This window comes from Pogoniulus pusillus, chromosome 15 (genome assembly GCF_015220805.1).
Source record: "Pogoniulus pusillus isolate bPogPus1 chromosome 15, bPogPus1.pri, whole genome shotgun sequence".
NCBI lineage: Eukaryota > Metazoa > Chordata > Aves > Piciformes > Lybiidae > Pogoniulus > Pogoniulus pusillus.
The window spans coordinates 25639143-25667099 of NC_087278.1; the positions used below are offsets into that span (position 1 = coordinate 25639143).

Sequence of the window (27957 nt, forward strand, 5' to 3'; positions counted from 1 at the left end):
AAAGGCCAGCGGCGTCACTCTGCCTGCGGCTGCTTCTGTCCGCCCGGGGGCAGCAGCGGGGCCGCGCCAGGCGGCGCAGGGCGGAGCAGGGGCCGGCGTCTGGGCAGGGCGGCGGCCGCGCCATGGTGAGAGCGGGCTGGGAGCGGCTGGTTCGGGTGCTTCGGGTCGGCTCGGCTCGCCTTGTCTCCCCGTTACGGTGATTTATTCCGGGGCCTTGCACGGCGCTGGGTTGAGGCTGCTGCCGCCCGGTCGGATGACAGGGTTTGTTGGGCACGGCTGCCAGCCGTACCTGCGCTCTCAGCAGCTGCTGCGGGCGGCAGCCTCTGTGCGCGGGTGCCTTCCTGCGACCGGTGTAGCCGCAGGGCTTTGAGCTCCTGCAGGTAACGAGGAGCCCAGGTAAAAGGCGTTGTGAGGCGCTGATAGGTGTCGAAGCGGGTGAGGGTTGGGCTGGAGTATTCCATGTCGACTACTGAAGTACTGGCATGTGGAGAAAAGGGATTTAAAAGGGGGAGGCAAAAGTCACTTGAAGGCAGGTTAGCTTTCTGTAGTCCCCCGAGCTGCCGTCGCGGGCGATGGTTTGTTAGTGTGGTTGCCTAGCGTGAAACCCAGCTTGGAGATAACCGAGGGCTTGCTGTAGTCACGCTGCAGCAGCAGGCTTCTCCGCGTTCCGGAGCACAGCCTGCTGCCCCTTTCCTCCCCCCACGGGCAGTAGTGTCCTGTGGGTACGCTGAAGCCAGGTAGCTTCACATGACAGTGTTTAGACATTGCGTAGAAGGCAGAGTCGTTTGGTAAAGCGAGTAAAGGAGTCGCTGTGTGCTGCTTGGCTTTCTCCAAGCCTCTGCTTACCACCTGCAGCTCTTCGGAGCAGTCCCCTGATTGCATTTCTTCACTTCAGCTGCAGTTCCTCATAGTGTTATCACAGTGTCACAGTATCACCACGGTTGGAAGAGACCTCACAGATCACCAAGTCCAACCCTTTACCACAGAGCTCAAGGCCAGACCATGGCACCAAGTGTCATGTCCAATCCTGCCTTGAACAGCCCCAGGGACGGCGACTCCACCACCTCCCCGGGCAGCCCATTCCAGTGTCCAATGACTCTCTCAGGGAAGAACTTTCTCCTCACCTCCAGCCTAAATCTCCCCTGGCACAGCCTGAGGCTGTGTCCTCTTGTTCTGGTGCTGGCCACCTGAGAGAAGAGAGCAACCTCCTCCTGGCCACAACCACCCCTCAGGTAGTTGTAGACAGCAATAAGGTCTCCCCTGAGCCTCCTCTTCTCCAGGCTAACCAATCCCAGCTCCCTCAGCCTCTCCTCGTAGGACTGTGCTCAAGGCCTCTCCCCAGCCTCGTCGCCCTTCTCTGGACATGCTCAAGCATCTCAATGTCCCTTTTAAATTGGGGAGCCCAGAACTGAACACAGGACTCAAGGTGTGGTCTAACCAGTGCAGAGTACAGGGGCAGAATGACCTCCCTGCTCCTGCTGACCACACCATTCCTGATGGTGTTTCTGTGTCTGTGGTCTGGGTCATTGCTGCCATTCAGTGTTCACAGGAATAGCACACAGCTGAGTTCAGAACACACTTCTAAATTGTAGCTCAGACTGAAGGATCTGCAGCTTGTGCTGTAGTTTTTTAACATGGGGATTAAGTAGCTACACTTCTATAGCTGTGATCCTGCCCCATAAGCCATGATGGAGGTGTGTATTAGTGGCTAATTTTCTGCATTATGAACTTATTATTCTAGTTATCTAATTGTATTTCCTAACTGTTCCTTTTTACTTGGTATCTTGTTCTCTGATGCTCATTTTCTATTTATTTACTGGTTTTTTTTTTCCCCTTGATCTTCTAGGGCCCTAAAAAGAAAAAGAAGGTAGGTAGGCAGAAGTATGCTCCAGTTCACATACAGCATTTTGATCCTTGCAGTGGCCTTTTAGAAAGGGTGCCAGCACAGTTCTGTTATTTTGGAAATCAGTGAATTTTCAAAGCACATCCTACTCAAATGGAAGGAAGCAGCAGTTACTTCTGGACTTCAGGTCTGCAAAACCACATCTTTAAGAAGATCTGTCATAATAAGGGTGTTGTGATGCTCGTATGTCTGCTAGTCTGAGCCTAGAATGTTTTGGTGAGAAGAATTAGATGATAGGCTGTGAAAAGGAAACAATGGTGATGTCTGCTTCACTCCTAGGCTTGCTGAGATATATAAGAACAAGAACACAAACATAGATAAGGGAGTCGCTCTCTGTCTCTTGATGGTTTGGGTGTTCCCTGCCCCCCCCCCCCCCCCAACTTTAGCAATCACCCAGACTAGACTCAGCCAGCTCTGGAAATTGAATGAAGCTTATGTTTACAGCTAGCACAATATACAAGCAGATATTTACAGTATGTACAGTTATAGACAGAAATAGACAAGGTAAAAGGTAATACAGAAACACAACAGCCCTCCCAGAAACCTGAGTCCCCAGGAGGGGCTCCCAACTGCCCCTTCACCTTGCCCCTGCCCCTCTCAACCTTACCCCAGTCCCCAGGAAGAATGGAGGTTTGGCCAGAGGTTAGGAAGCAAAGTGGATTAGTCCAAAAGGGAGGGTGAGGTTAGAGAGTAAGATGCAGCTCAGGCAGCAGCCCCAGTGAGAGTGGTTATCTGTGTTTTTATTTCTTGTTCCTATACATCTCAGCAAGCCTATGAGTGAAGTAGACATCACCATTGTTTTCCTCTCACAGCCTGTAATCTAGTTCTTCTCACCAAAACATTCCAGCCTGCTTCAAACTAGCACAGCTGCCATCTGTGTGACTAATCCATCTGCTTCCTAACCCCCCTGCCTGACCCTCCAAACTACCTTGAGCATAAGGCAAAGTCTGGGGTAAGGTAGAGGGGTGGGAGGAAGGTGGAAGGGTGGTTGAGAGTCCCTCCTGGGGACTCAGGTTTCTGGGAGGGCTGTTGTGTGCCCGCATTACTTTTTAAACATATATAGCTGTAGGTGTTGTAAATACCTGCTTGTATATTGTGCTAAGCTGTAAGTATAAAGCTTCATTCAATTTCCAACTGGCTGGGTCTAATCTGAGTGATTTTTCCAAGGGGGGGGGGAGGGGGCAGGGAACACCCAAACCATCACCATATGCAAGTGTGGTTTTTAAAAAGAAAAAAAACATATTTTAAACATTGTTTTTAGTTTGTATTTCTTCAGAGCAGCTTGGTTGGGCTCAGATTTGAAAGGCATCTGCAGGATATTGAGTTTATTTGTGTTTTTTTAAGGAGGCTGTATCCAAAAGGACTAGGACAGGCTGGAGAGGTGAGCCCAGGCCAACCTCATCGAGTTCAACAAGGCCAAGTGATTTTAGTAATAGTCATTGAGTTGTAGTATGGTTTGGGCTGGAAGGGACCTCCAAAGGTCATCCAGTCCACCCCCACTGCAGTCAGCAGGGATGTCCTCCACTAGATTTGATTGCTCACAGCTTTCTCCAGCCTCATCTTGAATATCTCCAGGGATGAGGCCTCAACTCCCTCCCTGGGCAACCTGTTGCAGTGTTGCAGCATCCTCATGGTGCAGAGCTTGTTCCTCACATCCAATCTAAATCTGCTCTTCTCTCATTTCAAACCATTGTCCCTCATCCTGTCCCTGCAGGCCTTTGCAGATAATCCCTCTGCAGCCTTCTTACAGCCCCCATCTGGTACTGGCAGGCTGCTATTAGGTCTGCCTGGAGCCTTCTCTCCTCCAGGCTGAACACTCCCAGCTCCCTCAGCCTGTCCTGAGGGCAGAGGTGCTCCAGCCCCTGATCATCTTCGTGGTCCTTCTCAGGGCCTGCTGCTTCTCCTGTTGCTGAATCTCTAGCTTAGAATGATGTGTGGTAAGAGCACAAGTTGTGTCATGAGAATGCTAAGGGAATTGTCCAGGTTGTGGATTGCTGTTCTGGTTGCACACTGTGTGAAGAGTCTGAAATCTTAATTCAGGGATCACACTAGAAGGACAGACTTAGAGAGGGTAAATACCTCCCAAAATGTGTTGTTAATGATACTGATGCTTGCTTTCTTTTAATCTATTGCAAACTTTAAGTCCAGTGGCAAAAAGAAAGGAAGGAAAGCTGAAAAACTGCGATTGCAGCAAGAAGAGGAGGAAAGGAAGATGAAAGAGGAAGGTACTGTGTGCAGGGTGCACTTCATTTGTAGGGACACAGTGGCACAAAGCACTGATTTTAAATTGATGGACAGGAAGTAATTTGCTAAGCAATGCCTTAATTTGTGTCTATTTCACAAACACAGGTGCTTTTTCTCTCTTTTTTTCGTGTGGGCCAAATTATTTGCTGTTACTGTATCTCACTTTCCTGTCAGTGCCATACTCTCTTCTCTAGTTATTTCCACTGCAGTTAAGAGCTTGGGAAGCAAAACAGCTGAAAGCATTGGGTGGATTTTTTTTCTCTTGTGCCATTAACTCTTAAAATATTGTCAGCAAGATCACAAGAGGTTTGATTTCTGTATTGTTTTTCCCTCTCGAGCCTTTTAGGAGTCAAAAGAAGTTCTCTGGTAAGGTTTTTTCCCAGGAAAGGGCCAGCAGGGTACTTCTTTTGGCACAGGGCTGGCTGGGGATCTGAAGGGTGGCAGTTAAGGTGACTACAAACTAAGATAGGTTGAAATGTGGTTTGCTTGGGCTGCTTCTGTGTCTACTGAGTGGTTGATTCTTCTCCCACTCCTTCAGTGTCTGAGCTTATCATGGTGTCTGAAAGATTAATTGCCCTTCAGGGTGAGTACAGCTCAACACTCATGGAGGCAGGAGGTGATCCTGCTTTGGTTGTTGACTTCTTGAACACCTGAAGCAAAGTGCTGAACACCTGTGTGCCTCAGTTTCCTTGTATGCAGTGAATCTCCTTCAGGTTAAGGTCTCCATCCTCATCTAATGGATCACAGAATTGAATTGATAAATGTTTGTTCCTGTTGGAGCAGGTCCAGAGGTGATCAGAGGGTTGCAGCACCTCTCATTTGAAGACAGGCTTAGAGACTTGAGGCTGTTCAGCCTGGAGAAGGCTCCAGGGAGGCCTAACAGTGGTCTTCCAGTAGCTGAAGAGGTGTCACAAAAGCAGAGTTAAAGGGAAGAACCATCTCTCTTGACCTGCTGGCCACATTGCTCTTGATGCAGTCTGGAGTACAATTTGCCTGCTGGGCTTCTTGTCAGAAGCTGATGGGGTAGAGCCAGAGTGTGTTTGAGTGTTTTGATTCAGATTGTTTTGGCTCCTTTGGAAGATTCCTGGGTAGTATAATAGAACTTTATGTTACTCATTGTTATGCTTAGTTTGCAAGTGAGTAAAATATGTGTTGGTGTATTTCCCAATCTTCAGAGGAAGCCCAGTTGCAAGCCCAACAAGAAGAAGCAGCAAGACTTGAAAAGCAGAGAGTTCTTCAGGAGCGCATGGCACAGCTTGAGGCAAAAGTTAGTTCATACTCAGTAGCTGCTGAAAAGTTCTAACCCTATCTCTGAACATGTGGCAAGGTCTGTAAAATACTGATTTTTAATGGAGGGGGGGGGGAAATTCCCTGGTGTGCTTAATATCTGGAATAGTGTGGAGGGAATGATCTAGACCACTAAATGAAAATCACTCCTGAAAAATCCAGTCAAGCCTCTGAAAGGTAGTCCTGGGTAAGGTCCTGGGAGTTGTGAAGTAGTGAGCTGGACCAGAGTTTCACAGGCTGCATTGGGTTGGAAGGGACCCTCAAAGGTCATCATGTCCCAGCTACCTGCACTCACCAGGTACACCTTCATCTAGGTCAGGCTGCCCAGGGCCACATCCAGTCTGATCTTGAGTGTCTCCAGGGACAGAGCCTCAGCCACATCCCTGGGCAGTCTGTTCCACTATTTCACCGTTCTCATTGTAAAGAACTTCCTCCTGATGTCCAGCCTGAATCTGCTCTGCTCCAGTTTCAGACCATTGCCCCTTGTCTTATCACTCCAAGTTGTTCTAAACAGTCCTTTTTTAGCCTTCCTGTAGGTCCTCTTCAGAGCCTTCTCCAGACTGAGCAGCCCCAGTTCTTTCAGCCTGTCCCCATAGCAGAACTGCTTCATCTTGGTGACCCTTCTCTGGATCTGCTCCATCAGGTCCATGTCCTTCCTGTGTTGAGGATGCAGCACTGCAGGTGAGGTCTCCCCAGAGCAGAGAGGCAGAATCAGCTCTCTCCACCTCTGGCCGTGTTGCTTTTGATGCAGCCCAGGCTGCCATTGGCCTTCTGGGCTTCATGTGCTCATTGCTGGCTCATGTCCAGCTTCTCTACCAGCACCCCCAAGTCCTTTGCTGTAACTGAGTAAACCACATGACATAAAGTCAAGAGAAATGGTGCTGAATTTTTTTCTGTGCCGTTCTTTTACTAAGCAGTATTTGGCACCCCTGCTACAAGGACGGCTTGAGTGAGCTGGGACTGTTCAGCCTGGAGAAGAGAAGGCTCTGGGCAGACCTGATAGCAGACCAGGGAGGGAGTTGAGGCCTCATCCCTGGAGATATTCAAGATGAGACTTGACAAGGCTGTGAGCAAGCTGATCTAGCAGAGGGTGTCCCTGCTGGCTGCAGGGGTGTTTGACTAGATGACCTTTGAAGGCCTCTTCCAACCCAAAGCGTTCCATGATTTACAACAAAAATATTCTTTGCCTTTCTTTTTTTCCCCCCTCTTTTTCTTTCTTTTTTTCCCTCCAGAGCAAAGTGACTTTTGCCTGTGCTACATATCTGTCACAGAATGTCATTGGGATTTCCTACCTCCCTAGGGAGAAAAGGAAATTCAAGTTAGAGAGGAAAAAATAACCTTGGACACTTTTCCCCAGCACATGGCTATATGCTTTAGCAGCTCATGTTAGAAGTGGTTCTAGAGTGATGACCTGGGAACTCTGTTTGCATAAGTTTCATTGTTAACTCATTCCAATATCCCATGTTTTTTTTCTCCTGGATATAAAACAACTGTAAGAAGTAAGCCAAATGTTGAACTCCTTTGTTTTGCTCTGTATGTTAACAGGATCAAGAACGAAGGGAGTCTGAACTAGCAGAACTTTGTTCATTGGAACACAAGTTTTTGTCTGCTCAGCAGTGGAAAAGAGATTCTAGAGCACATGCAAAGGTGAGCTGGCTTCCAGAGCCTAGCCAGGGTTGTAGAAGTATGGCAATGAAGAGACTTGAGGCTGTGCCTCTATTACAGGATCCAGGAGTGCTCCCATTCCCTGCATGTCACTGTGTGCTTTGGCTGCATTTCAAGTTCCATCTGAAGGCTGTAAGTTGTAGCTCTCCTCTGTCTTCTGGTGAGACCTCACCTGGTGTAGTGCATCCATCTCTGGAGCCCTCAACATAGGAAGGATGTGGACCTCATGGAACAGCTCCAGAAGAGGGCCATGAAGATGTTCAAGGGGCTGGTGCACCTCTCCTGTGAGGACAGGCTGAGGGAGCTGGGGTTGTTCAGTCTGGGGAAGAGAAGGCTCCAGGCAGATTTTAGAGCAGCTTGCCAGGACCTGAAGGGGACTACAAGAAGTCTGCAGAGGGACTGTTTGCAAAGGACAAGGGACAATGGTTTGTAATGAGAGAAGAGTAGATTTAGATTGGATGTGAGGAACAAGCTCTGCACCATGAGTGTGCTGCAACACTGCAACAGGTTGCCCAGGAAGGGAGTTGAGGCCCCATCCCTGGAGATGCTCAGGATGAGGCTGGAGAAGGCTGTGAGCAATCAGATCTAGTGGAGTGGATGAGCTTTGGAGGTCCCTTCCAACCCTGACCTCAGGAGCCCTGCAGACAGAACCGTTTGTGGTTTGATGGTCACAGATTCAAACATTCCTGGTGTGCCCTTAGCCTTCCTTGCCACAAGGGTGCAGCATGGTAGCTCCTCACTCAGGTCTTCATACATTTTCCATCAGTTTTGTGACCTTTCTTGGGTGATGATAAACTCTAGCTTTGTTGTCCTTGCAAGCAAGAAAGTCTGTTGGTCATTTTGAAAGGGGAGAGTTGTTGGTTATGGATGTTTATGAGGAGTATTTCTTGACAAGAGAAACATAAGGTTGGTTGGTTTAAAAGTAAGGGCAAAAGAGAACTCTTACTTTTAAAATGAATCCTCACATTAAGTACTAATGGTTTATAGGCTATACCAGAGTTTGTGTTTCTCTGCTGTTGAGAATATTTAGGGCAAAAGGAGCAATGGTTCCGTAATATTTTACTATCCACATGGGAAAAACTCTACATTCTAGGTGATAAATTGATCCTAAAAGCCAGTGTTAGGCTCCTGTCTAGAGGTAAGTGGATTTAGCCTGTCACTGATGGTGGTTGGTTTTCTTCTCTCACCTGTAAGAGTAATCAATAAGAGATTTGAAAATGAAGTTGTTCAAGGAAAGACCTAGAGCTTCACATTCCCACCAGAGAGCAGCTCAGCTGGGCTGGTAAGGGGGAGGAAATTTCATTCAGAAGCAAAGAAAGGAGGAATAAATATGTTGGAGTAGAAGGCTCTTAAATAGCTTTATTGCAGTGTAGGGATTGTCAGGTTTTCTGGCAGAATCCAGTTGGAGAGCTGTTTGTTTGCCTCTTCTGTCTGCACTGGTTCCTCATTTATGGTCTTGGTCACTTATTTTCAGCCTTTCATTTGTGGCAGGTACTGACTGAATTCATTGCTTTTGTAGACATACAGGGGAGATATCACAGAATGGTTTCAGATGGAAAAGACCTTTAAAAGATCATCAAGTCCAACCACTCACCTACCAATCTCTAAGGCTGGAAAAGACCTCTAAGATGATCAAGTCCAGCTGTCTACCCAACAGCACCATGACCACCAGAATGTGTCCCAGAATGCCATATCTGGGTTCTTTTTCATAGTATCATATCATAGTATCATCAGGGTTGGAAGAGACCTCACAGATCATCGAGTCCAACCCTTTACCACACAGCTCAAGGCTAGACCATGGCACCAAGTGCCACGTCCAACCTTGCCTTAAAGTGCCCCAGGGACGGCGACTCCACCACCTCCCCGGGCAGCCCATTCCAGTGTCCAATGACTCTCTCAGGGAAGAACTTTCTCCTCACCTCCAGCCTAAATCTCCCCTGGCACAGCCTGAGGCTGTGTCCTCTTGTTCTGGTGCTGGCCACCTGAGAGAAGAGAGCAACCTCCTCCTGGCCACAACCTCCCCTCAGGTAGTTGTGTTCTGCCACAACAACTCCAAGCAGCACTACAGGCTGGGGACAGGGTGGCTGGAAAGCAGCCAGGGGGAAAGGGACCTGGGAGCACTGGTAGATAGTAGGCTAAAGATGAGCCAGCAGTGTGCCCAGGTGGGCAGCAGAGCCAATGGCATCCTGGCCTGCATCAGAACAGTGTGGCCAGTAGGACAAGGGAGGTTATTCTGCCCCTGTACTCAGCACTGGTCAGGCCACACCTTGAGTGCTGTGTCCAGTTCTGGGCCCCTCAATTCAAGAGAGATGTTGAGGTGCTGGAAGGTGTCCAGAGAAGGGCAACAAAGCTGGTGAGGGGCCTGGAACACAAACCCTATGAGGAGAGGCTGAGGGAGCTGGGGGTGTGCAGCCTGCAGAAGAGGAGGCTCAGGGCAGAGCTCATTGCTGTCTACAGCTACCTGAAAGGACACTGTAGCCAGGTGGGGGTTGGTTTTTTCTGCCAGGCAACCAGCAACAGAACAAGGGGACACAGTCTCAAGCTGCACTGGGGGAGATTTAGGCTGGATGTGAGGAGGAAGTTGTTGGCAGAGAGAGTGATTGGCATTGGAATGGGCTGCCCAGGGAGGTGGTGGAGGCACCGTCCCTGGAGGTGTTCAAGCAAAGCCTGGCTGAGGCACTTAGTGCCATGGTCTGGTTGACTGGATAGGGCTGGGTGCTAGGTTGGACTGGATGATCTTGGAGGTCTCTTCCAACCTGGCTGATTCTGTGATTCTATGTGTCCATATCCACACGTTCCTGCAACTCCTGCAGGGACAGTGACTCCACCACCTCCCTGAGGCTCTTGTTCTAAAGCCTGACCACCTCCTCCTGCTTTTAGATCACACGATTCATGGGGGGGTCTAGAACAATTTTTGTCTCAGTAGTGTTCTGGCTAAGAAGCTGCCAATAAAAGCTTGTCTGAGATGCAGTGTTCTGCAACAGCAGCTCAGAAAGGACCACTCGGAATTAACTGGAAAAAGAAAGGAAAAATTGAGTGGTTGCTGCCTTTAGGGATCACAGATTTCAGCCAAACTGGACAGGGCTGAGCTTTATGCAGTTTAGCCTCAGGAAACCTCAGGCAGAAATATAGATTTGGTCTCCAGTGTCGTCAGTCAGTATCCAGGAGTTCTGCCTAGAACAGAAACCACTTCTAAATAAGTAAGTATAAACAGCAAGTGTTGGGTGGGCAGAAGTGTTCCAGCACTTCAGTATCAAAGCAAACCGATTCTTTTCCGGCATAGAGACAAGCCAGGTGGCATCACAGGCCTGTTGAGATGCAGGTGTGAATTTGTCAGAGTCCTTTAGGGTTTTTTGTTCTCATAATGAGTCATTTGCACCACCTGCCTGTGTCTGCTTTTCTTTGAACATCTCCCTGCTGAGGACAGGCTGAGGGAGCTGGGGCTCTTGAGCTGGGAGCAGAGCAGCCTGAGGGGTGACCTCAGTCATGGTTATCAAGATGTGCAGGGCAGTGTGAGGAGGACAGAGCCAGGCTCTGCTCAGGGATGCCCAATGACAAGGGGCAATGGGTGCAGGTTGGGGCAGAGGAGGTTCCACTGGAACAGAAGCAGAAACTTTTTCCTTGTGAGGGTGGCAGAGCCCTGGAGCAGGCTGCCCAGAGAGGTTGTGGAGTCTCCTTCTCTGGAGACACTCTCACAAGGGAGACATTCTGCTACTTCCAGCATCTTTGTGGCTCTGTGCTGGAGTCTTTCAAGCAGTTCCCTGAGATCCTTGGAGTCTCCTTCTGTGGAGACATTCCAAACCCACCTCGATGTGTTCCTGTGTGACCTGCGCTAGGTGGTGCTGCTGTTGCAGGGGAGTTGGACTGGATGCTCTTTGGAGGTCACTTCCAACCCCTAAGATTCTGTGTTTTTTCTGTAGTGGGAGCATTACCTCAGTTGTGATGGAAGTCCTGACCCAGCTGTGCTGCAGGAAATCAACACTTTCATAAGCTTATGGCGTGAAGATCAAAATAAGGACATTCAGCTCGTGATGGAGAAGGGAGAACAGGTGCTGAATGTAAGTGTTAAAACGCTGGGATTCAGTTTAAGCTTACCAGAACACATCCTTTACAGTCCCCTCCCCTTCCCTTTTCACCTCTCCCCTTTTTTTTCCCCCTCAGCCAAATGCTTGAAGTTGCTTCTGACCTTCACACCCCAGAATATGCTCTTCAGTTTTTGCCTTTTTATTGTGATTGACGAGTTTCTGGTGCCTCTAAAGAAGATGAGTCTGTACACTTTGAGCAGTCTTGAACCAGAGCATGGAAGCCCTTGCCATACCCAGATGTTTCAGTGGATGGCAGCCTTGCTGTGTAATGCTTCCACCCAGTAAAGAGTGGTGTAAGGGCAGTTCCCAAAGAGCAAGCTGCCAACCACTGATGCATTGTGAGCCGTTTTGAAGCAAGCTGTGGCTGCTTTGTTAACTCAGCATAAATGAAAACATAATCTTACCTTTTTAGAATGTTTTTCAGAAAGTTCAATGAGGTCTTCCATGTGTAATGGGAGTTTCATTGGGCTGCTTTGCTCCTCTGAGTGTTCATCTTCCTGCCTTGCAAGGCTTGCTGGGTGCTGCAACTTTCATAGTCACAGAATGGTTTAGGTTGGGAGAGACCTTAAAGATCATCCAGTTCAAAATCCCCTGCTGTGGGCAGGGACACCTCCCACTAGAGGAGGTTGCTCAAGGACTTATCCAGCCTCCAGTGTCTCACCACCCTTGCTGTCAGCAATTTCTTTCTAATCTCCAGTCTCAATCTGCACCCCTCAAGTTAAAAAACATCCCTGGATGTTTTTAAGGCCAGGCTGGATGTGGCTCTGGGCACCCTGATCTATTAGAGAGTGTCTCTGCCCATGGCATGGGGATTGGAACTAACTGATCCTTGGGGTCCCTTCCAACCCTGACAATTCTGTGATTCGATCCATTCCCTCTCATCCTAGCACTACAGGCCCTTGAAGAAAGTCCCTTCCTGGCTTTCTTGTAGCCTACTTCAGGTCCTGGTAGGCTGCTCTAAGGTCTGCCTGGAGCCTTCTCTTCTGCAGGCTGAAGACCCCCAGCTCCCTCAGCCTGACCTCAGAGCAGAGCTGCTCCAGCCTCCCAGTTATTTTTGTGTCCCTTTTCTGGACTTCTTCCGTAGAGTCCATGTCCTGTCTGTGCTGTGGGCTCCAGAGCTGGACACAGCACTGCAGGTGAGGCCTCCCCAGAGCAGAGAGGCAGAATCAGCTCTCCCCATCTCTGGCCATGCTGCTTTTGATGCAGCCCAGGCTGCCATTGGCCTTCTGGGCTGCAGGTGCCCATTGCTGGCTCATGTCCAGCTCCTCATCCAGGAGCACTGTCTCAGTTCTAGTTTAAATTTCCCAGAGACTCAAATATATATGCATATACCTGTGCTAGTTTGAGCCTAGCTAGAATGTTTTGGTGAGCAGGATTAGATCACAGGCTGTGAAAGAGAAAACTGCTGATGTCTACTTCACTTATAGGCTTGCTGAGATGTATAAGAACAGGAATCCAAACATAGATAAGGCACTTCTGCTTGGGAGCTCTGGGCTGCATTCCTCTCTCTCACCTCTCTGCCATCTCTCTGATTAATCCACTTTGCTTCTTAACCCCCTGGCCAAACCTCCATTCTTCCTTGGGACTGGGGTAAGGTTGAGAGGGGTGGGGGCAAGGTGAAGGGGCAGTTGGGAGCCCCTCCTGGGGACTCAGGTTTCTGGGAGGGCTGTTGTGTTTCTGTATTACCTTTTACCTTGTCTATAACTGCATATACTGTAAATATCTGCTTGTATCTTGTGCTAAGCTGTAAATATAAGCTTCATTCAATTTCCAGAGCCAGCTGAGTCTAGTCTGGGTGATTTCCAAAGTGGGGGGGGGCAGGGAACACCCAAGCCACTACACATATATAACCAGTACAAGTATAGGATGCCTTCACCTCTCTCCCCTTCTTTTGGCAAAGGAAGGAACTAGATGTAGAGAGAAAAAGGTAAAACACCCCCAAATAAATAGACTTACTTTGATTTGGAAGTTAAAAAAGGAAAGCTTTAAATAAATGCTGTCTGAGGTTGGGGAGTTGCAAAAAGGTATAGGAAAGGGAAAACAAGATACAAAAGATATATATGCAACCAGGGTGATGGCAATGGGTTTGTCCACCTCGTGGAAGGATGGCCCTGTGGTAAAACAAAGAGCAGCAGGAACAAAAGGGTGGTGCTGTCAGGCAAGGAGGCAGGGCATGAGAGCTGGAAACAGAGTTCCTCTGTTTTTATAGAGGGCTAGGTGGGAGTGGGCTAAGCACTACACCTGGAGTAAGGTTCAGATTCACCCCCCAGGAGGATTCTGGAGGGCCTGGGGTCAGGGTCCACTCCCTCAGGAGGATTAACCCTTTACAAGCACCCCCAAGTCTCTTTCTGCAGGGCTGCTCTCAATCTCATCATCCCCCAGCCTGGACTGATATCAGCCTGTATTGATATAACTTCTTCTAGCTAATTGAGAAGTTGCAGTTTCTTCTCTTGGACACACCACCAAGTGAGATGACAGAAAAAGAGGCAATCCAGTACCAAGAGTCTATTCTAGAACTGCAGAATCTGCTTCATCAGAAGTACAATGGAGCAACAGAAGAGCTGCTGAAGGTAAGACTTGCTGCTTCCAAGTTCTGATAGGCAACACACGTGAGGGTAGCTACAAGTGTCTGCTTGTGGCACTTGGTTTTGTTAGTTCTGAACCTGTGTATGGCAGGTACCAGGTTTGGGTTTATTAGTTCTGAACCTGTGTATGGCAGGTACCAGGCTTGGGTTTGTTAGTTCTGAACCTGTGTATGGCAGGTACCAGGTTTGGGTTTGTTAGTTCTGAACCTGTGTATGGCAGGTACCAGGCTTGGGTTTGTTAGTTCTGAACCTGTGTATGGCAGGTACCAGGTTTGGGTTTGTTAGTTCTGAACCTGTGTATGGCAGGTACCAGGCTTGGGTTTGTTAGTTCTGAACCTGTGTATGGCAGGTACCAGGTTTGGGTTTGTTAGTTCTGAACCTGTGTATGGCAGGTACCAGGCTTGGGTTTGTTAGTTCTGAACCTGTGTATGGCAGGTACCAGGTTTGGGTTTGTTAGTTCTGAACCTGTGTATGGCAGGTACCAGGCTTGGGTTTGTTCGTTCTGAACCTGTGTATGGCAGGTACCAGGCTTGGGTTTGTTAGTTCTGAACCTGTGTATGGCAGGTACCAGGCTTGGGTTTGTTAGTTCTGAACCTGTGTATGGCAGGTACCAGGCTTGGGTTTGTTCGTTCTGAACCTGTGTATGGCAGGTACCAGGCTTGGGTTTGTTAGTTCTGAACCTGTGTATGGCAGGCACCAGGCTTGGGTTTGTTAGTTCTGAACCTGTGTATGGCAGGCACCAGGCTTGGGTTTGTTAGTTCTGAACCTGTGTATGGCAGGCACCAGGCTTGGGTTTCTTCAAAACCATTGCAAATCTTAGCTTCACAGTGGAACCTGACATTGTTAAGATATCTGACACTAAATGTTGGGGTTTGTTGAGGTTTGGAGATGCTGAAAACAAGGGCACTGTATGGAATTTGTTTCCTCTGTTATTTCAGTGAGCTGGAGCAGAGGAGGTTCCATGTGAACAGAAGGAGAAACTTTTTCACTGTGAGGGTGGCAGAGCCCTGGAGCAGGCTGCCCAGAGAGGTTGTGAAGTCTCCTCCGCAGACATTGCAAACCCACCTGGATGTGTTCCTGTGTGACCTGCTCTAGGTGATCCTGCCTTGGCAAGTGGATTGATCTGAATGATCTTTGGAGTCCCCTTCCAACCTCTGACATTCTGTGATTTCAAGGGAGCTGCACAACTGAAAATGTGCAAGTTGCAAACAGATATTTGTTAGTAATGTTACATTGTTCACAGATTCATAGAATGGTTTAGGTTGGAGGGTACCTTAGAGATCATTTAGTTCCAACAACCCTGCCACAGGCAGGGACACCTTCCACTAGAACAGGTTGCTCAAGGCTTCAGCCAACCTGGCCTTGAACACCTCCAGGCAAGGAGCATCCACAACCACCCTGGGCAGCCTGTTCCAGTGTCTCACTGCCTTCACTGAAAAGAATTTCTTCCTCATCTCCAGCCTCAATCTGTCCTCCTCAAGCTTCAGTCCATTCCCTCTCATCCTACTACTCCAAGCCCTTATCAAAAGTTCCTTTCTACTGGAAGGCTGCTCTGAGATCTCCCCAGAGCCTTCTCCAGGCTGAGCAGCCCCAACTCTTTCAACTCACAGGGGGAAGTTTCCAAGTCTCTGATAATCTTTGTGGGCACTGCTGATTGTCTTTCCTGAGTTTAGGATTCAACTAGTGTTGTAATTGTCATTTCACAAGTTACACAGTGAGAAGATGCTGCAATGCTGTGTGCAGTGACTGTTGGGGAGGAACAGAACTTGGGTTTGAACACACATCCAAGTCTTTAGCTGCTGTGTTTTAGTACATGAGTACAAGATGCACCAGCTTATTCTGGTGTGTTTTTATTTCTGCCTCTCTTTGTTTAGTCAAGCCCAGTTGTGAGTCAGTTAAAGAGATGTCCTTAGGAAGACAGCATGATTTAATTGCCTTTTTTCTTTACAGAATGCTGATATGTACAAAGATTCTCCAACTGGGAATATGCAGGCAGTCATAAAGGATAAAAATGTTACTTTCTGTCTTTGGGCCAATCTGACCAAGTCCATGAGGTACAGCACACTTCAGTTCTTCATTTGAAGTGAGGCCTGGCCTTGTCTAGCCAAGCTGAGTGAAGACTGAGAGCCAGTTTCTCATAATCATGGAACCATAGAGTGGTTTGGGTTGGAAGGGACCTCCAGAGGTCATCCAGTCCAACTCCGTGCAGATCCTCCACTAGATCAGCTTGCTCACAGCCTTGTAGAGCCTCACCTGGAATATCTCCAGGGATGGGAGCTCAGCTGCCTCCAGGGCCCTTCTGGGCTGCAAGTGCACACTGTTGGTTCATGTCCAACTCCTCATCCACCAGCACCCCCAAGTCCTTTTCTGCAGGGCTGCTTTCTATCACCTCATCCCACAGTCTGGGCTGAGGATTGTTTTGACCCAGGTGCAGGATCCAGCACTTGCTCTTGTTGAACCTCTTGAGGTTCACCTGGGCCCACCTCTCCAGCTTGTCCAGGTCCTTCTGAGTGACATCTTGTCTGTCTAGCATATTGACAGCACCACTCAGCTTGGTGTCACTCACAGACTTGCCGATGGTCTATAGCATTGATAACATGTTAATATAGTTCTGGTCCCAGTACAGACCCCTGAGGGACACCACTTTGATGATGAAAAGAGCCAGAGTCACAAGTTAGGTTTGCCTGTTGATTAGCAAACTTAAATCTGGGTTTCTGTGGAAGATGGTGAGCCTGCTGTAGCACAGCCAGCTGGTGACTTTACTTGGGTAAGATTTGCCCATTAAATTAGCCACCCCTGGCAGAAGTGTACCGTGTTGAAGAGCTGGGGCCTGATTCTGCCTCACTGTCATCCTATGAGCACTGTTATTTTTGCAGCTTAATCCCCTTAATGCAGCTGCAGCTTTTCTGGGGAGGCTTACAGACAGCTGTCAGTCCAAGACAGGAAGTCTGTCCTGGCATTCTGCCTAGTCTATGCTGCGCAACCAAAGAGAATTTAGGTGACTTTCAGCTTAGAAAATACCAAAGTGCTGCCAGCATTACTAGGAAATGATCTTCCCCCACTCCCCCTGGTTATTTACAGGATGTTTCGTGGTGCAGAGCATGGATTTGAGCTGCCTGAGTCCCTGGCTGAGAGCCGTGTGGCTGTTCGGATACTGCACACTCGCTATGATCATGTATCGCCGCTGTGGCTGCAGTGCCGCAGCCTGCTGGAGCTGCAGAGCTCAGAGAGTAAGGAGTTAACTCCGCTTGCAAACCATAATGTAGAAGAATCAGAAGAGGAGGAAAGGAAAGCCAGAGAAGAGTCCAGCATGGGTGCTGAGGAAGGAGTGCCTTCTGAAGGGAGAAAGGTAGGTAAAACCAAGCTTTCCACAGAGTGCTTCGCACTGCTGCTGTTACTCAAGGCCCAGCTGCAGTGTCACAGCTGCTTAAGGTGTCCTGAGCCTGGAGGTGTCAGATTCTGAAACCTTCCATAGAAAAAGGCAACTCTTTGCCACAGAACTTCCCAAAGTGGGGGTGAATGACCAGCAACTGGTGGACAGAAGGTAGAAAGGGAAGTGGAGCAGGTATGGGAGTTGCAGTGCAGTTAGACTGCTAAGTTCCCCACTTGGAGTACCGTGTCCAGTTCTGTATCTGGGACATGGAGCTGCTGGAGAGGGTCCAGAGGAGGCCACCAAGATGATGAGAGGTCTGGACTACCTCCCTTGTGGGGACAGGCTGAGACAGTTGGGGCTGTTAACGTCTCCCCAGAGCCTTCTCTTCAGGCTCAAAGCAACCTTCCAGTATCTAGAAAGGGCTAAAGGAAAGGTGGGAAGGGACTTTCGACAGGGGCTTGGAGTGACAGAACGGTAGGAAATGAAGGTTGAGGAGGACAGATTGAGACTGGAGCTTAGGAAGAAATCCTTTGCCATGAGGATGGTGAGACACTGGAACAGGTTCCCCAGGGAGATTGTGGATGCCCCTTCCCTGGGAGTGTTCAAGGCCAGGCTGGATGAGGCCTTGAGCAACCTGTTGTAGCGGAAGATGTCCCTCTGCTCATGGCAGGAGGTTGGAACTGCATGGTCTGTAGGGTTCCCTTCCAACCCACTCTGTGAATTTGCTGTGCAAGTGGAGTGATAGCTTTTTTGTTTGTGTTTGCAGTTCCAGAGCTGGAGAGTCCTTTAAGCAGAAGTGGGGGTTGCTGATATTTCTCCTAAAACCTTGATCATGTAGCAAGATTGGTGCAGATGTTGCTGGAGCAGTGGAACTCCACTCTCTTTCCTTGGGCCTCCTTGAGGGAAGTGATGCTTTCTCCTTTAGTGTGTCTGTCTTTGACTAATGGAAAAGTCCTTTTATACAGAGCATGCTCTCCTTCAAAGAGATCAGCAACAGCACAGCTGAAAGAAAGGAGTCAGAGGAGGAAGCTGAAAAGAAGTTGGAAACCTTGGACATGCCTTTAGAAGGTATTTGGCCAGCTGTTGTGTGCAGCATTAGACAAGTACTTACTCTAAGTAGTTTGTTTTATAGATGGAAATGTAACAACAGCTGCTATAGAGCTGGGTGTGAATGGAGCAAAGGCTGTCAAAACCTCACCTGCAGCAGTGCTGTGTCCAGCTTGGAAGCCCTCCACACAGGAGGGACATGGACCTGATTGAGATGGTCTAGAGGAGGCCACAAAGATGATCAGAGGCTGGAGGACCTCTGTTATGAGGACAGGCCGAGGGAGCTGGGGTTGTTCAGTCTGGGGAAGAGAAGGCTCTAGGCAGACCTAATAGCAGCCTGCTAGGACCTGAAGGGGACTACAAGAAGGCTGCAGAGGGACTCTTTGCAAAGGCCTGCAGGGACAGGACAATGGACAATGGTTTGGAATGAGAGAAGAGCAGATTTAGATTGGATGTGAGGCACAAGTTCTGCACCATGAAGACACTGCAACAGGTTGCCCAGGGAGGGAGTTGAGGCCCCATCCCTGCAGATATTCAAGGTTGGGCTAGAGAAGGCTGTGAGCAAGCTGCTCTAGTGGAGGATGTCCCTGCTGACTGCAGGTGGGTTGAAGCGGATGACCTTTGGAGGTCCCTTCCACCTCAACCCCTTCTATGACTCTGTGCTGTTGGTGTTTTGATAACACTTTTGAGTTTTGTTGACAGTTCTGTTAATGATTGTTCAATGCAGAGAGAAAATAGGACAGGAAAGTTACTTTGGCCCTCGGTTTATTCTTTCTGTTCCAAGATGTGTTGGTTCTGTTCATGCACATTTGTGTGTTATCATCCATATGTCTACTGAGTGAGACAATCCTTAGGAGTCTGCCAGCTCAAATCTTCAGGATTCTTTTGGGTCCGATTGACTGACCCAAGCTGCCTGCACTTCTCCACATTTCAATGAAGTGGTGAAAGAGGTGAGCAGCACCAGTAGGTGGTGCTGAAATGCTGTGCAGTGTCTCACAGAAAGTTAGGGGTTGGAAGGGATCTTCAGAGGTCGTTCAGTTCAACACTGCTTCCACAGTAGCATCACCCAGAGTAGGTCACACAGGAACACATCCAGGTGGGTTTGGGTTGTCTCCCGAGAAACTCCACAACAGCTGTGGGCAGCCTGCTCCAAGGCTTTGCCGTCCTCGCAGTGAAAACCTTGCTCCTTCTGTTCCCATGGAACCTCCTGTGCTCCAGCTTGCACCTGCTGCCCCTTGTCCTGTCACTGCACATCCCTGAGCAGAGCCTGGCTCTGTCCTCCTCACACTGCCCTGCACATCTTGACAAACATGACTGAGGTCACCCCTCAGGCTGCTCTGCTCCCAGCTCAAGAGCCCCAGCTCCCTCAGCCTGTCCTCAGCAGAGAGATGTTCCTCTGCCTTCAGCATCTTTGTGGCTCTGTGCAGTTCCCTGAGGTCCTTCTTGAACCATGTGAGAAGCACTTCAAGCACGTTGTCTGTCTGTGCAAAAGTGAAAAGTAAGGGAAGTGGGAAACTTCAGTGCCTTAGTTGAAGCACCAAACTATCTGGTGGTGCTTGGTTCTATTTTAGTTCAGGATCCACTATTGCATGAAGAGGTGAAAGAAGGAGGAGCATCAAGAGCTGATCCACTATTGCCTGAAGAGGTGAAGGAAGGAGGAGCAGTGACAGCTGAGGAGAACGTTGTTGATTTGCAACAGTTTGTCCCACTGGGTGGTGTATACCATATCGATGCTCTGCAGCTTCCACCTCCGGTCAGACGCTTCAGGGGTTGGACTATGGTGAAGGTAAGTGAAGGAAAGCATCCCAGAGGTGTCATGCTTGAAGAGCTGTTTGTAGGGTGTGTCATCTCCATGGACATTATTCCTCAAGCAGCAAACTAGAAGGACTGAGTTGTGAAATCCTTTTTCAATAACACTTAGCCAATTCTTGGAGCAGCCAGGGGTGAACAGCTCAGCTTGCACTGGTGCCTGCTCAGCAGCATGGCTCACTGGCACAGGCTGCTCTGCTGCAAAATGCCTTTGTGTTATCAACTCACCAATATCACAGAATCACACAATGGTTTGAAGTGGAAGGGACCTCCAAAGGTCATCTAAATCTGCTCTTCTCTCATTTCAAACCATTGTCCCTGCAGGCCTTTGCAGAGTCCCTCTGCAGCCTTCTTGTAGTCCCCGTCTGGTACTGGCAGGCTGCTCTAAGGTCTGCCTGGAGCCTTCTCTCCTGCAGGCTGAACAAGCCCAGCTCCCTCAGCCTGCCCGTGTAGCAGGGGTGCTCCATCCCCTCATCATCTTTGTGGCCCTCTTCTGGACTCTTTCCATGGGGTCCATGTCCTTCCTGTGTTGAGGGCTTGTATCAGAAATTAATACTAGGTTATGAATTATGACTATTAATTTTTGTATGAATATTAATATTTACAAATCGGGGAAATCTCCTGAGGTTCTTTGGATTTTTGGCCGACAAGAAGCAATTGCATAGGATGAAACAGTTTAACCAATCAGAACGTGGAAAACAATAACACAGGACCAGGAGAAATTCTAACTAATGCCTCTGGAGTCTGGGCATCCACTCCAGCATACACTCACGGCGCCTTCGGTCCCTGAGTAAGTCTCCTGTATGAAAGACGCTTTCAAACTCGTGATGATCCCGGGGTAAACTACAAATCTGATGCTGCTAAGCCACTAGTGTGAGCTGCACACCTGTGGCCGCCTGTTAACGAGCCGCGAACGAGGAGATGCTCCGTGCAGACAGCGGCACCGTGCAGAAAGGCTAATTGCAGGAAGCAGAACGTAGGAAGGCTGCTGGAGAGAGGCTGTTTCTAAATCATCCCCCTTTATATACTCGGTTTTGAATTCAAACTGGCCAGTAGGCACTAGCACCATTGTTCTGGCCAATGAATTCAAAGCTTTGTGCTGCCTTTGACTATGCAGGGACGTTGAGGGCAGCACAAGACACCTGACACGAGGTGCTAAGCCCCCCCAGCCCTCAAGGCTTTGCTGGGGCAAAACCCTTATTGCTTACTGATTTACTCACTCCTGGACTCCAGCACAACAGGAGGAGAGTTAGGGTTAAACCTGCCCAGCAGGATTTATGCCCTACCAGGGCAGTGCTCTAGAGCTAGATGTGATGCTCCAGGTGAGGTGGCACCAGGGCAGAGAAAAGTGGCAGAATCACCTCTTGGTCTGCTGGCTCTGCTCCTTTTCACTGATTCCCTCTGATGAATGGGTGGTCAAAGGGGCATTACATCCCTTTTTGCTTCTTAGGTACTCTTGTTTTTTCTGAGACTGTGGATCTATTGAAAAATGACCAGGGGTTGTGTGTGGCACTGCTTTAAGGGTGCCATCAGTAACACATAAAGGGCTCAACGTCCTGCAGGTGGTCACCCTTATATTGTCTTCAGCATCAGTTGGAAACGTACAGAATAGCAAACCATTCATACTAATGCATTTTAAATGGTGGTGAGAAGCTCCAGCAGTGATTAGGTGGACTTAAAGAAAGGAAGAATAAACAGAGTGCATTTTCTAACCAAAGTGTTTGTCTTTTCCCCATCTTGCCACCAGGTTCTCGATGGTGGGTTGGAGGCTTACCCATATCCCCCGGCAGAGGCCGAAGAGGCCACACACCCACCCATACAGATAACCCTCAGGCTTCCTGACCACGTGGTGTATTTTGTGGATCCTGTGGTAGCACGATGGGATCCTGCAGGTATGAATTTAGGACGTGATACTTAGTGTTCAGTTCTGGACCCCTGAGTTTAAGAAAGAACTGCTTGATAGAGTTCAACACAGGGCCACAAAGATGCTGAAGGAAGTGGAACATCTTCCTTGTGAGAGTGGCTGCAGAGATGGAGGCCCTACATTCTGCTGCTCCAGGGCTCTGGCACCCTCACAATGGAAAATGTTTCTCCTTACATCCATGTGGATCCTCCTTTGCTCATGCTTGCAGCCATTGGCTTTGTCCTGTCATTGGACATCCCTGAGCAGAGCCTGGCTCTGTCTTCCTGACACTGCCCTGCACATCTTGATCGACATGAAAGAGGTCACCCCTCAGGCTGCTCTGCTCCAAGTTCAAGAGCCCCAGCTCCCTCATGAGGCCTTTCTTCAGCTGGCAGGTGTTCCACTGCCTTCAGCATCTTTGTGGCTCTGTGCTGGACTCTTTCAAGCAGTTCACTGTTGCTGTCCTCCTTGAACTGAGCGGCCCAGAGCTGGCCGCAAGGTTCCAGATGTGGTCTCATTAGGGCAGAGTAGGAGAGGAGGATAACCTCTCTTGATCTGCTCACCACAGCCCTGGCCCCAAGCCCCATTGCTGACTCACTGGCATCCTGTTGTCCACCAGGAGCCCCAGCTCCCCTTCCCCAGACCTGCTCTCCAGCAGGTCAGTCCCCAATCTCTACTGGTCCATGGGGTGGTTCTTTCCCAGCTGCCAGACTCCACACTTGCAAAGCCAGTCAAAAGGAGGGGAATTGTTTGCCTTCAGTAGTATCTGGCAGCTCATGGTTTGGACAGATTCACTCTGTGCTGGATCAAGAACTGGCTGGATGGCAGAGCTCAGAGAGTGGTGGTGAATGGTGCCACATCCAGTTGGCAGCCAGTCACAAGTGGTGTTCCCCAAGGATCAGTGCTGGGCCCAGTCCTGTTCAATATCTTTATTGATGATCTGGACGAGGGCATTGAGTCCAGCATCAGTAAGTTTGCAGATGACACCAAGCTAGGAGCAGGTGTGGAGCTGTTGGAAGGTAGGAGAGCCCTGCAGAGGGACCTGGACAGGCTGGATGGGTGGGCAGAGGCCAATGGGATGAGATTTAACAAGGCCAAGTGCAGGGTTCTGCACTTCGGCCACAATAACCCCAAGCAGTGCTACAGGCTGGGGACTGAGTGGCTGGAGAGCAGCCAGGAGGAAAGGGACCTGGGGGTACTGATAGATAGTAAGCTGAAGATGAGCCAGCAGTGTGCCCAGGTGGCCAAGAGAGCCAATGGCATTCTGGCCTGCATCAGGAACAGTGTGGCCAGTAGGACAAGGGAGGTTATTCTTCCCCTGTACTCAGCACTGGTCAGGCCACACCTTGAGTACTGTGTCCAGTTCTGGGCCCCTCAATTCAAGAAAGATGTTGAGGTGCTGGAGCATGTCCAGAGAAGGGCAACGAAGCTGGTGAGTGGCCTGGAACACAAATCCTATGAGGAGAGGTTGAGGGAACTGGGCCTGTTTAGCCTGGAGAAGAGGAGGCTCAGAGGTGATCTTATTACTGTCTACAACTACCTGAAGGGGCATTGTAGCCAGGTGGGGGTTGGCCTCTTCTCCCAGGTAACCAGCAATAAAACAAGGGGACACAGTCTCAAGTTGTGCCAGGGTAGGTATAGGCTGGATGTTAGGAAGAAGTTCTTCACAGAGAGAGTGATTGGCATTGGAATGGGCTGCCCAGGGAGGTGGTGGAGGCACCGTCCCTGGGGGTCTTCAAGAAAAGACTGGATGAGGCACTCAGTGCCATGGTCTCGTTGACTGGCTAGGGCTGGGTGATAGGTTGGACTCGATGATCTTGGAGGTCTCTTCCAACCTGGTTGATTCTATGATTCTATGATTCTATGATCTTTGTGGGCAGTGTTTTACCTTCCTTGTGAATATTAATTGACCCTACAGCTATTTACTACTTGTCTCCTGGTAAAGAATTCTGCCTGGTGCTGCAAGCAGAAGCTTTACAAGTACACCTTGGTCTTTTTTGTGAAGGGCAGCACTGGAGAACTGATGGCATCAGCAATGTAGTCTATGAAAGGCAGGAGAGGAGAATCACCTTCCAGATGGGCACCTTTTCCACAGTAACCCTTCTCCAGGATGCTCATCTCAACATGCCCTATCAGGCATGGGAACTGAGACCTACTGGTGTGGATGAAGCACTCCTTGTAGTTACTACAGGCTTTGCAACCATTCACATACAAATTAAGGTACTTCAAGGACTTGTTTTTTAAAGGAACATTTGCAGATTTAAAGGGAAAATTAAAACTGAAGTCAGTTGTGTCCTTTGGTAAGGCCTTGGGATGCTCCCACAAGAGCAGTCTGAATCTCACACTTGGCTGGTGAATGAGAGGGGAGCTCTCCCTTCCCAAGCACCAGGCCTGGCCAGTTACTTTTTCTGTGAAGGAGTCAGAAGAAAGCTTCCATGGGATTATTCTGGATAGGTCTACCAAGTGCTTTAGCTACTGGGGCCACCTTGCTGATTTGAAGCCTCTGGCAGCAGCTGGAGACTTAGTTTTTTAATCTCTCCTCAACTGGACCAAGGGAGGTGAAAGCATTTCAAGCACCTTAGTGCTGCTTGCTCCTGCTAAAGTTTCAGGTTACATGCGAGACACTCATTTGTATAAATCAGTTCAGCAACAGACCTGATTGAGTGTATATGAGCACTAGCACTGGCCAGTAGACCTGCACTATCAGTTCTGAAACCCTCCAGCTCAGTGGCTTTCTTCAGGGTCTGTGAAGGAAGGTTTACAGCCCACAGTGGCTGATAGCAGCCTTCCACAACCTGAAGGGGGCTACATAAAGGCTGCAGGGGACTGTTTGCAAAGGCCTACAGGGACAGGATGAGGGACAATAGTTTGAAATGAGAAACAACAGATTTAGCTCATGAGGGTACTGGAACACTGCAACAGGTTGCCCAGGGAGGGCTCTGAGGCCCCAGCCCTGGAGCTATTCAAGGCCAGGCTGGACAAGGCTGAGAGTGAACTGCTCTAATAAAGGATGTGCCTGCTGACTGCAGGGAGGCTGGGCTGGATGACCTTTAGAGGTCCTTTCCAACCCAAAACATTCTGTAATGTATGTGACATCCAGAACAGCAAAGCTAGTTGATGCCTGAAGTAGAAAACAGCTGTCAAGAGCAGTAAGTTGCTTTCCTGCCCAGTTAAGTTGCTTTCATTGGTTTGTACAACAGGATCATCAGTGTATGCTGTCCTCAGTAGCAACGCAAGAGGAGGATTTGCTTTCCTACGTCACAGGAAAATGGCTAAGTCCAGTTGGCCTGAGAGCAGTTCTGAAAAAAGCTGGTGTGAATATTTTCCCAGGAGAGTTTTCTCACAACTATGTCTGTGTGAAGAAGAAGGTGAGTGGAGGAGGGGGTGGTGTGCCTGGGTGTTTTCTCCTGGGTAGCACTTTGTCTGCAGCTGTTGGGCAGAATCAGATGAAGCAGGTACATGAATCCTGCCAGGGCAGCCAGTGGGTACTGGTTCCAGCAAGCTTTTTCTTACCTTTGTAAAAGCCAAGGAATGGGACAGATCTAAGTTTTCTGACTTGGTACTTTTGCTTTTCAGGTTCCCCTGGCAGAACTCGGTGCCTATCAGCAGATGGCACTACTTGCATCTGCTTTTGCTTTTGCCAGGAGCAAGTGGAACCTAGAAGCAGGCCCGAAGCAAGTCGTGTTCAAGGTTTGTGGATTCTAAAGCAAACCAGCACAGCACTGATCAGTTAGAGTGACAGAAACCAGAAGTGATTAGAAGTGACACTCATATACAGTGCTCAGCCCCTGCCTGTGCCCTTACTGCTGCAGTTTCATTATTTCAAAGCTATTAAGGAGTTAGCCTCAGTGTCCATAAAAAGGCAGAGCCTGCTGCTTCATGGCTCACACAGCTGTGAGACCTTAACGAGACATGCCTCAGAGACACTTGCTACTGTGCTAGGACATCTTCAACCTGGAGAAGGAACCTGAGGGGTGACCTCAGTCATGTTTATCAAGATGTGAAGGGCACTGTCAGGAGGACAGACCAAGGCTCCTGCCTCAAAGTGTTCCTGTGTCACCTGCGCTAGGTGATGCTGCTCTGGCAGGGCAGTTGGACCAGATGATCTCTGGGAGGTCTCTTCCACCTGCTGACATTCTCTAATTCTGTGGCATCAGCTTCTGAGGCTTTAGCCAATGCTGCTTTCATGAAGCAGGAGCTGTCTGAAGAGAAATCTGTTTTGCAAGTTTAGTTACTAGCTAGAAGTCCTTTTTTTGTTGACAAGGGCTTCATTTGTTCCCTACTGTAAAGAGGGAAAATAAGCAACAATGAAGCATTGATTGATCTTCCATCTGTGAACTAAAACACACATGGTTAAAGACTTTCCCAGAAAGAAAAACACTTCCAGTTGTGGCTGTAGATACAGAACGTACCCTGCTGCTGAGATCTTGAGTGGCTCTCCCCCTCCTGAGTTATATCTGTGACATACAAAGTGTTTAATACTGAACTGCAGGAGCAAGAACTAAACTAAACCAAGTGATGCCTACTGTGCTGCCCCACCAGGAGGCAAGAGCAGCAGCAGGAATAGCCAAACTTAGCCTCTGTAAAATGCAAACTAGATGTGAGGTTGCAGTGTGGGTAGACCTGTTACAGTGTCTCTTTGGCACTAGTTCAGTGGTTCAAAGCAGCATCTTGGCTTTGCTCTTGTACTGCACTGCTAAGCAGACCAGAATTGGGCTGCAATACTAGAGCTTGCTGTCAGTGGCATGGCAGCTTTAGCTTACAGCACCTCTCTCTTCCCACACTAGGTAAGTGAGCATATTAAACCAGATTCTGCCCAAGCCTGGTCTTTGTACCTGTTCAATGGTCGGAGAGCACAAAAGCTCAAGATCACTGAAAGCAGTGAAGCTTTTTCAGAGGAGCTGGAAGAAGATTCTGAATTTCACTCCACACTCTACCACATGCTTAAGGACTTTGCAAGCAAAGAAGCAATTGAGCAAGTGGCAAGAGCCAGCTTCCTGTTTATTGATGCTGTGTATCAGCTACTCCTTGCTACAAGAGTTTTAACATACTCTTAAATACTGCATGCTTTCCCTCAGGTTTTACTATCAAAAGCTTTCAATAAAGTTACACTTCAAGCCTTCAATCATTTCCTGTTCAAATAATGAGACCAATTTCTATGACTGAAATGCCAACATTCTGGTTTAAGTAAAAGAAGTTCTTTATTCTTTTCTGACCAGACCACTTAACCATAGTGAGTGTTAGCTATATCCAAAAGAACTATTTGATTGTAAACCTGGATGGAACTGAGACCCTTTGAGGTACTTACAAAGATTACTTTTGTCTAAATGAGGAAGAAAAATAAATTTCAGATTTCAAGTCATGCTTCAGTAAAAGAAAAACAACCCCCTCAGAACCCAGTGCCCCCAGTAAACCACCCACAACCCAACAAAACAAACCCAAACATGTAAGCTTAAATACACTACTCAGGTTCTCACAGTCACCCACAGCTTGGAAGTCTTAACTACACAGGGTCAGAACCTTTGTTATATTGGGGGTGGCCCATAGTGTTGAAGTCCTACATATGGCCACAAGAGTTGCTGTAGTAGAGTCCAGGAGTCCCCAGTTCCTACAGGTGCTGCATCTGCTGGTCTTTGAAGAGACAGCCCAGTGAGGAAGCTTGTAAGAGCAGCAAGCAGTACCAGGATGGAAACGGAGAACCAGAAAGTTTTGTTGGTGTTGGAAAAGGAAGCCTTGAAATGGGAGACCCAGGATGACATTAACTTGCACCTGCACAGAAGAAGTCATAGATTGGACCAGTCCTGCTTCAAAGCTTGCAAGCCTTCTTCACCCCCCCAACAAGCAAACAGCCAATCCCTTAACAATGAAACCTGGCAAGGTTGTTAGTGTAGCAGGAGCAATGTGGAGTTCTGGGGTTAAATGAACTGCACCAGGCAAGTTCTTCCTAAGCTGTCTGGGAGACTGGCCAACTTGTGAGTCCATGCCTGTACCCACACAGGTCCACAAAAGCTGCCTTGTAGATCAAAAACTCTTGCTTGAAGAAACCAGTGAAAGTG

The 27957-nt window shown here is 48.8% G+C and overlaps 2 protein-coding genes across 10 annotated transcripts in view; one reads left to right on the forward strand and one right to left on the reverse strand.

The window, feature by feature from the left end:
• Window positions 1-47: 47 nt before the first annotated feature.
• Window positions 48-27026, forward strand: DNAI7 (dynein axonemal intermediate chain 7). 6 transcript variants are annotated; one of them, XM_064155925.1, is made up of 16 exons: window positions 48-125; window positions 1847-1867; window positions 4047-4128; window positions 5323-5414; window positions 6980-7081; window positions 11020-11157; window positions 13608-13754; window positions 15720-15823; window positions 16851-17118; window positions 18108-18210; window positions 19761-19975; window positions 21746-21890; window positions 23907-24121; window positions 25102-25269; window positions 25478-25591; window positions 26689-27026. In XM_064155925.1, the coding sequence occupies exons 1-16, from the start codon at window positions 123-125 to the stop codon at window positions 26956-26958; spliced, it is 2187 nt and encodes a 728-aa protein (XP_064011995.1). In that variant the 5' UTR covers window positions 48-122; the 3' UTR covers window positions 26959-27026. The 6 variants fall into 6 exon arrangements, with proteins under 6 accessions (XP_064011995.1, XP_064011998.1, XP_064011996.1 ...); XM_064155927.1 differs by lacking the exon at window positions 48-125 and adding an exon at window positions 274-396; XM_064155926.1 differs by lacking the exon at window positions 1847-1867 and having other exon boundaries at window positions 58-125.
• The window catches only part of IRAG2 (inositol 1,4,5-triphosphate receptor associated 2), a 52789-nt gene continuing 51704 nt past the window's right edge, over window positions 26873-27957 (reverse strand). For all 4 annotated transcript variants that reach the window (XM_064155921.1, XM_064155922.1, XM_064155920.1 and 1 more), the window contains one exon: window positions 26873-27670. In XM_064155921.1, coding sequence (XP_064011991.1) covers window positions 27427-27670 — 244 coding nt within the window. In that variant the 3' untranslated portion in view covers window positions 26873-27426. The remainder of the gene's footprint in view (window positions 27671-27957) is intronic.

What these genes read in the sequence shown, in the direction of transcription:
- DNAI7 (XM_064155925.1), top strand. An exon ending in AGGGAGAACAGGTGCTGAAT is followed by an intron (nt 11,158 to 13,607) that starts GTAAGTGTTAAA and finishes AACTTCTTCTAG; the next exon opens with CTAATTGAGAAGTTGCAGTT. An exon ending in CAACAGAAGAGCTGCTGAAG is followed by an intron (nt 13,755 to 15,719) that starts GTAAGACTTGCT and finishes TTTTCTTTACAG; the next exon opens with AATGCTGATATGTACAAAGA.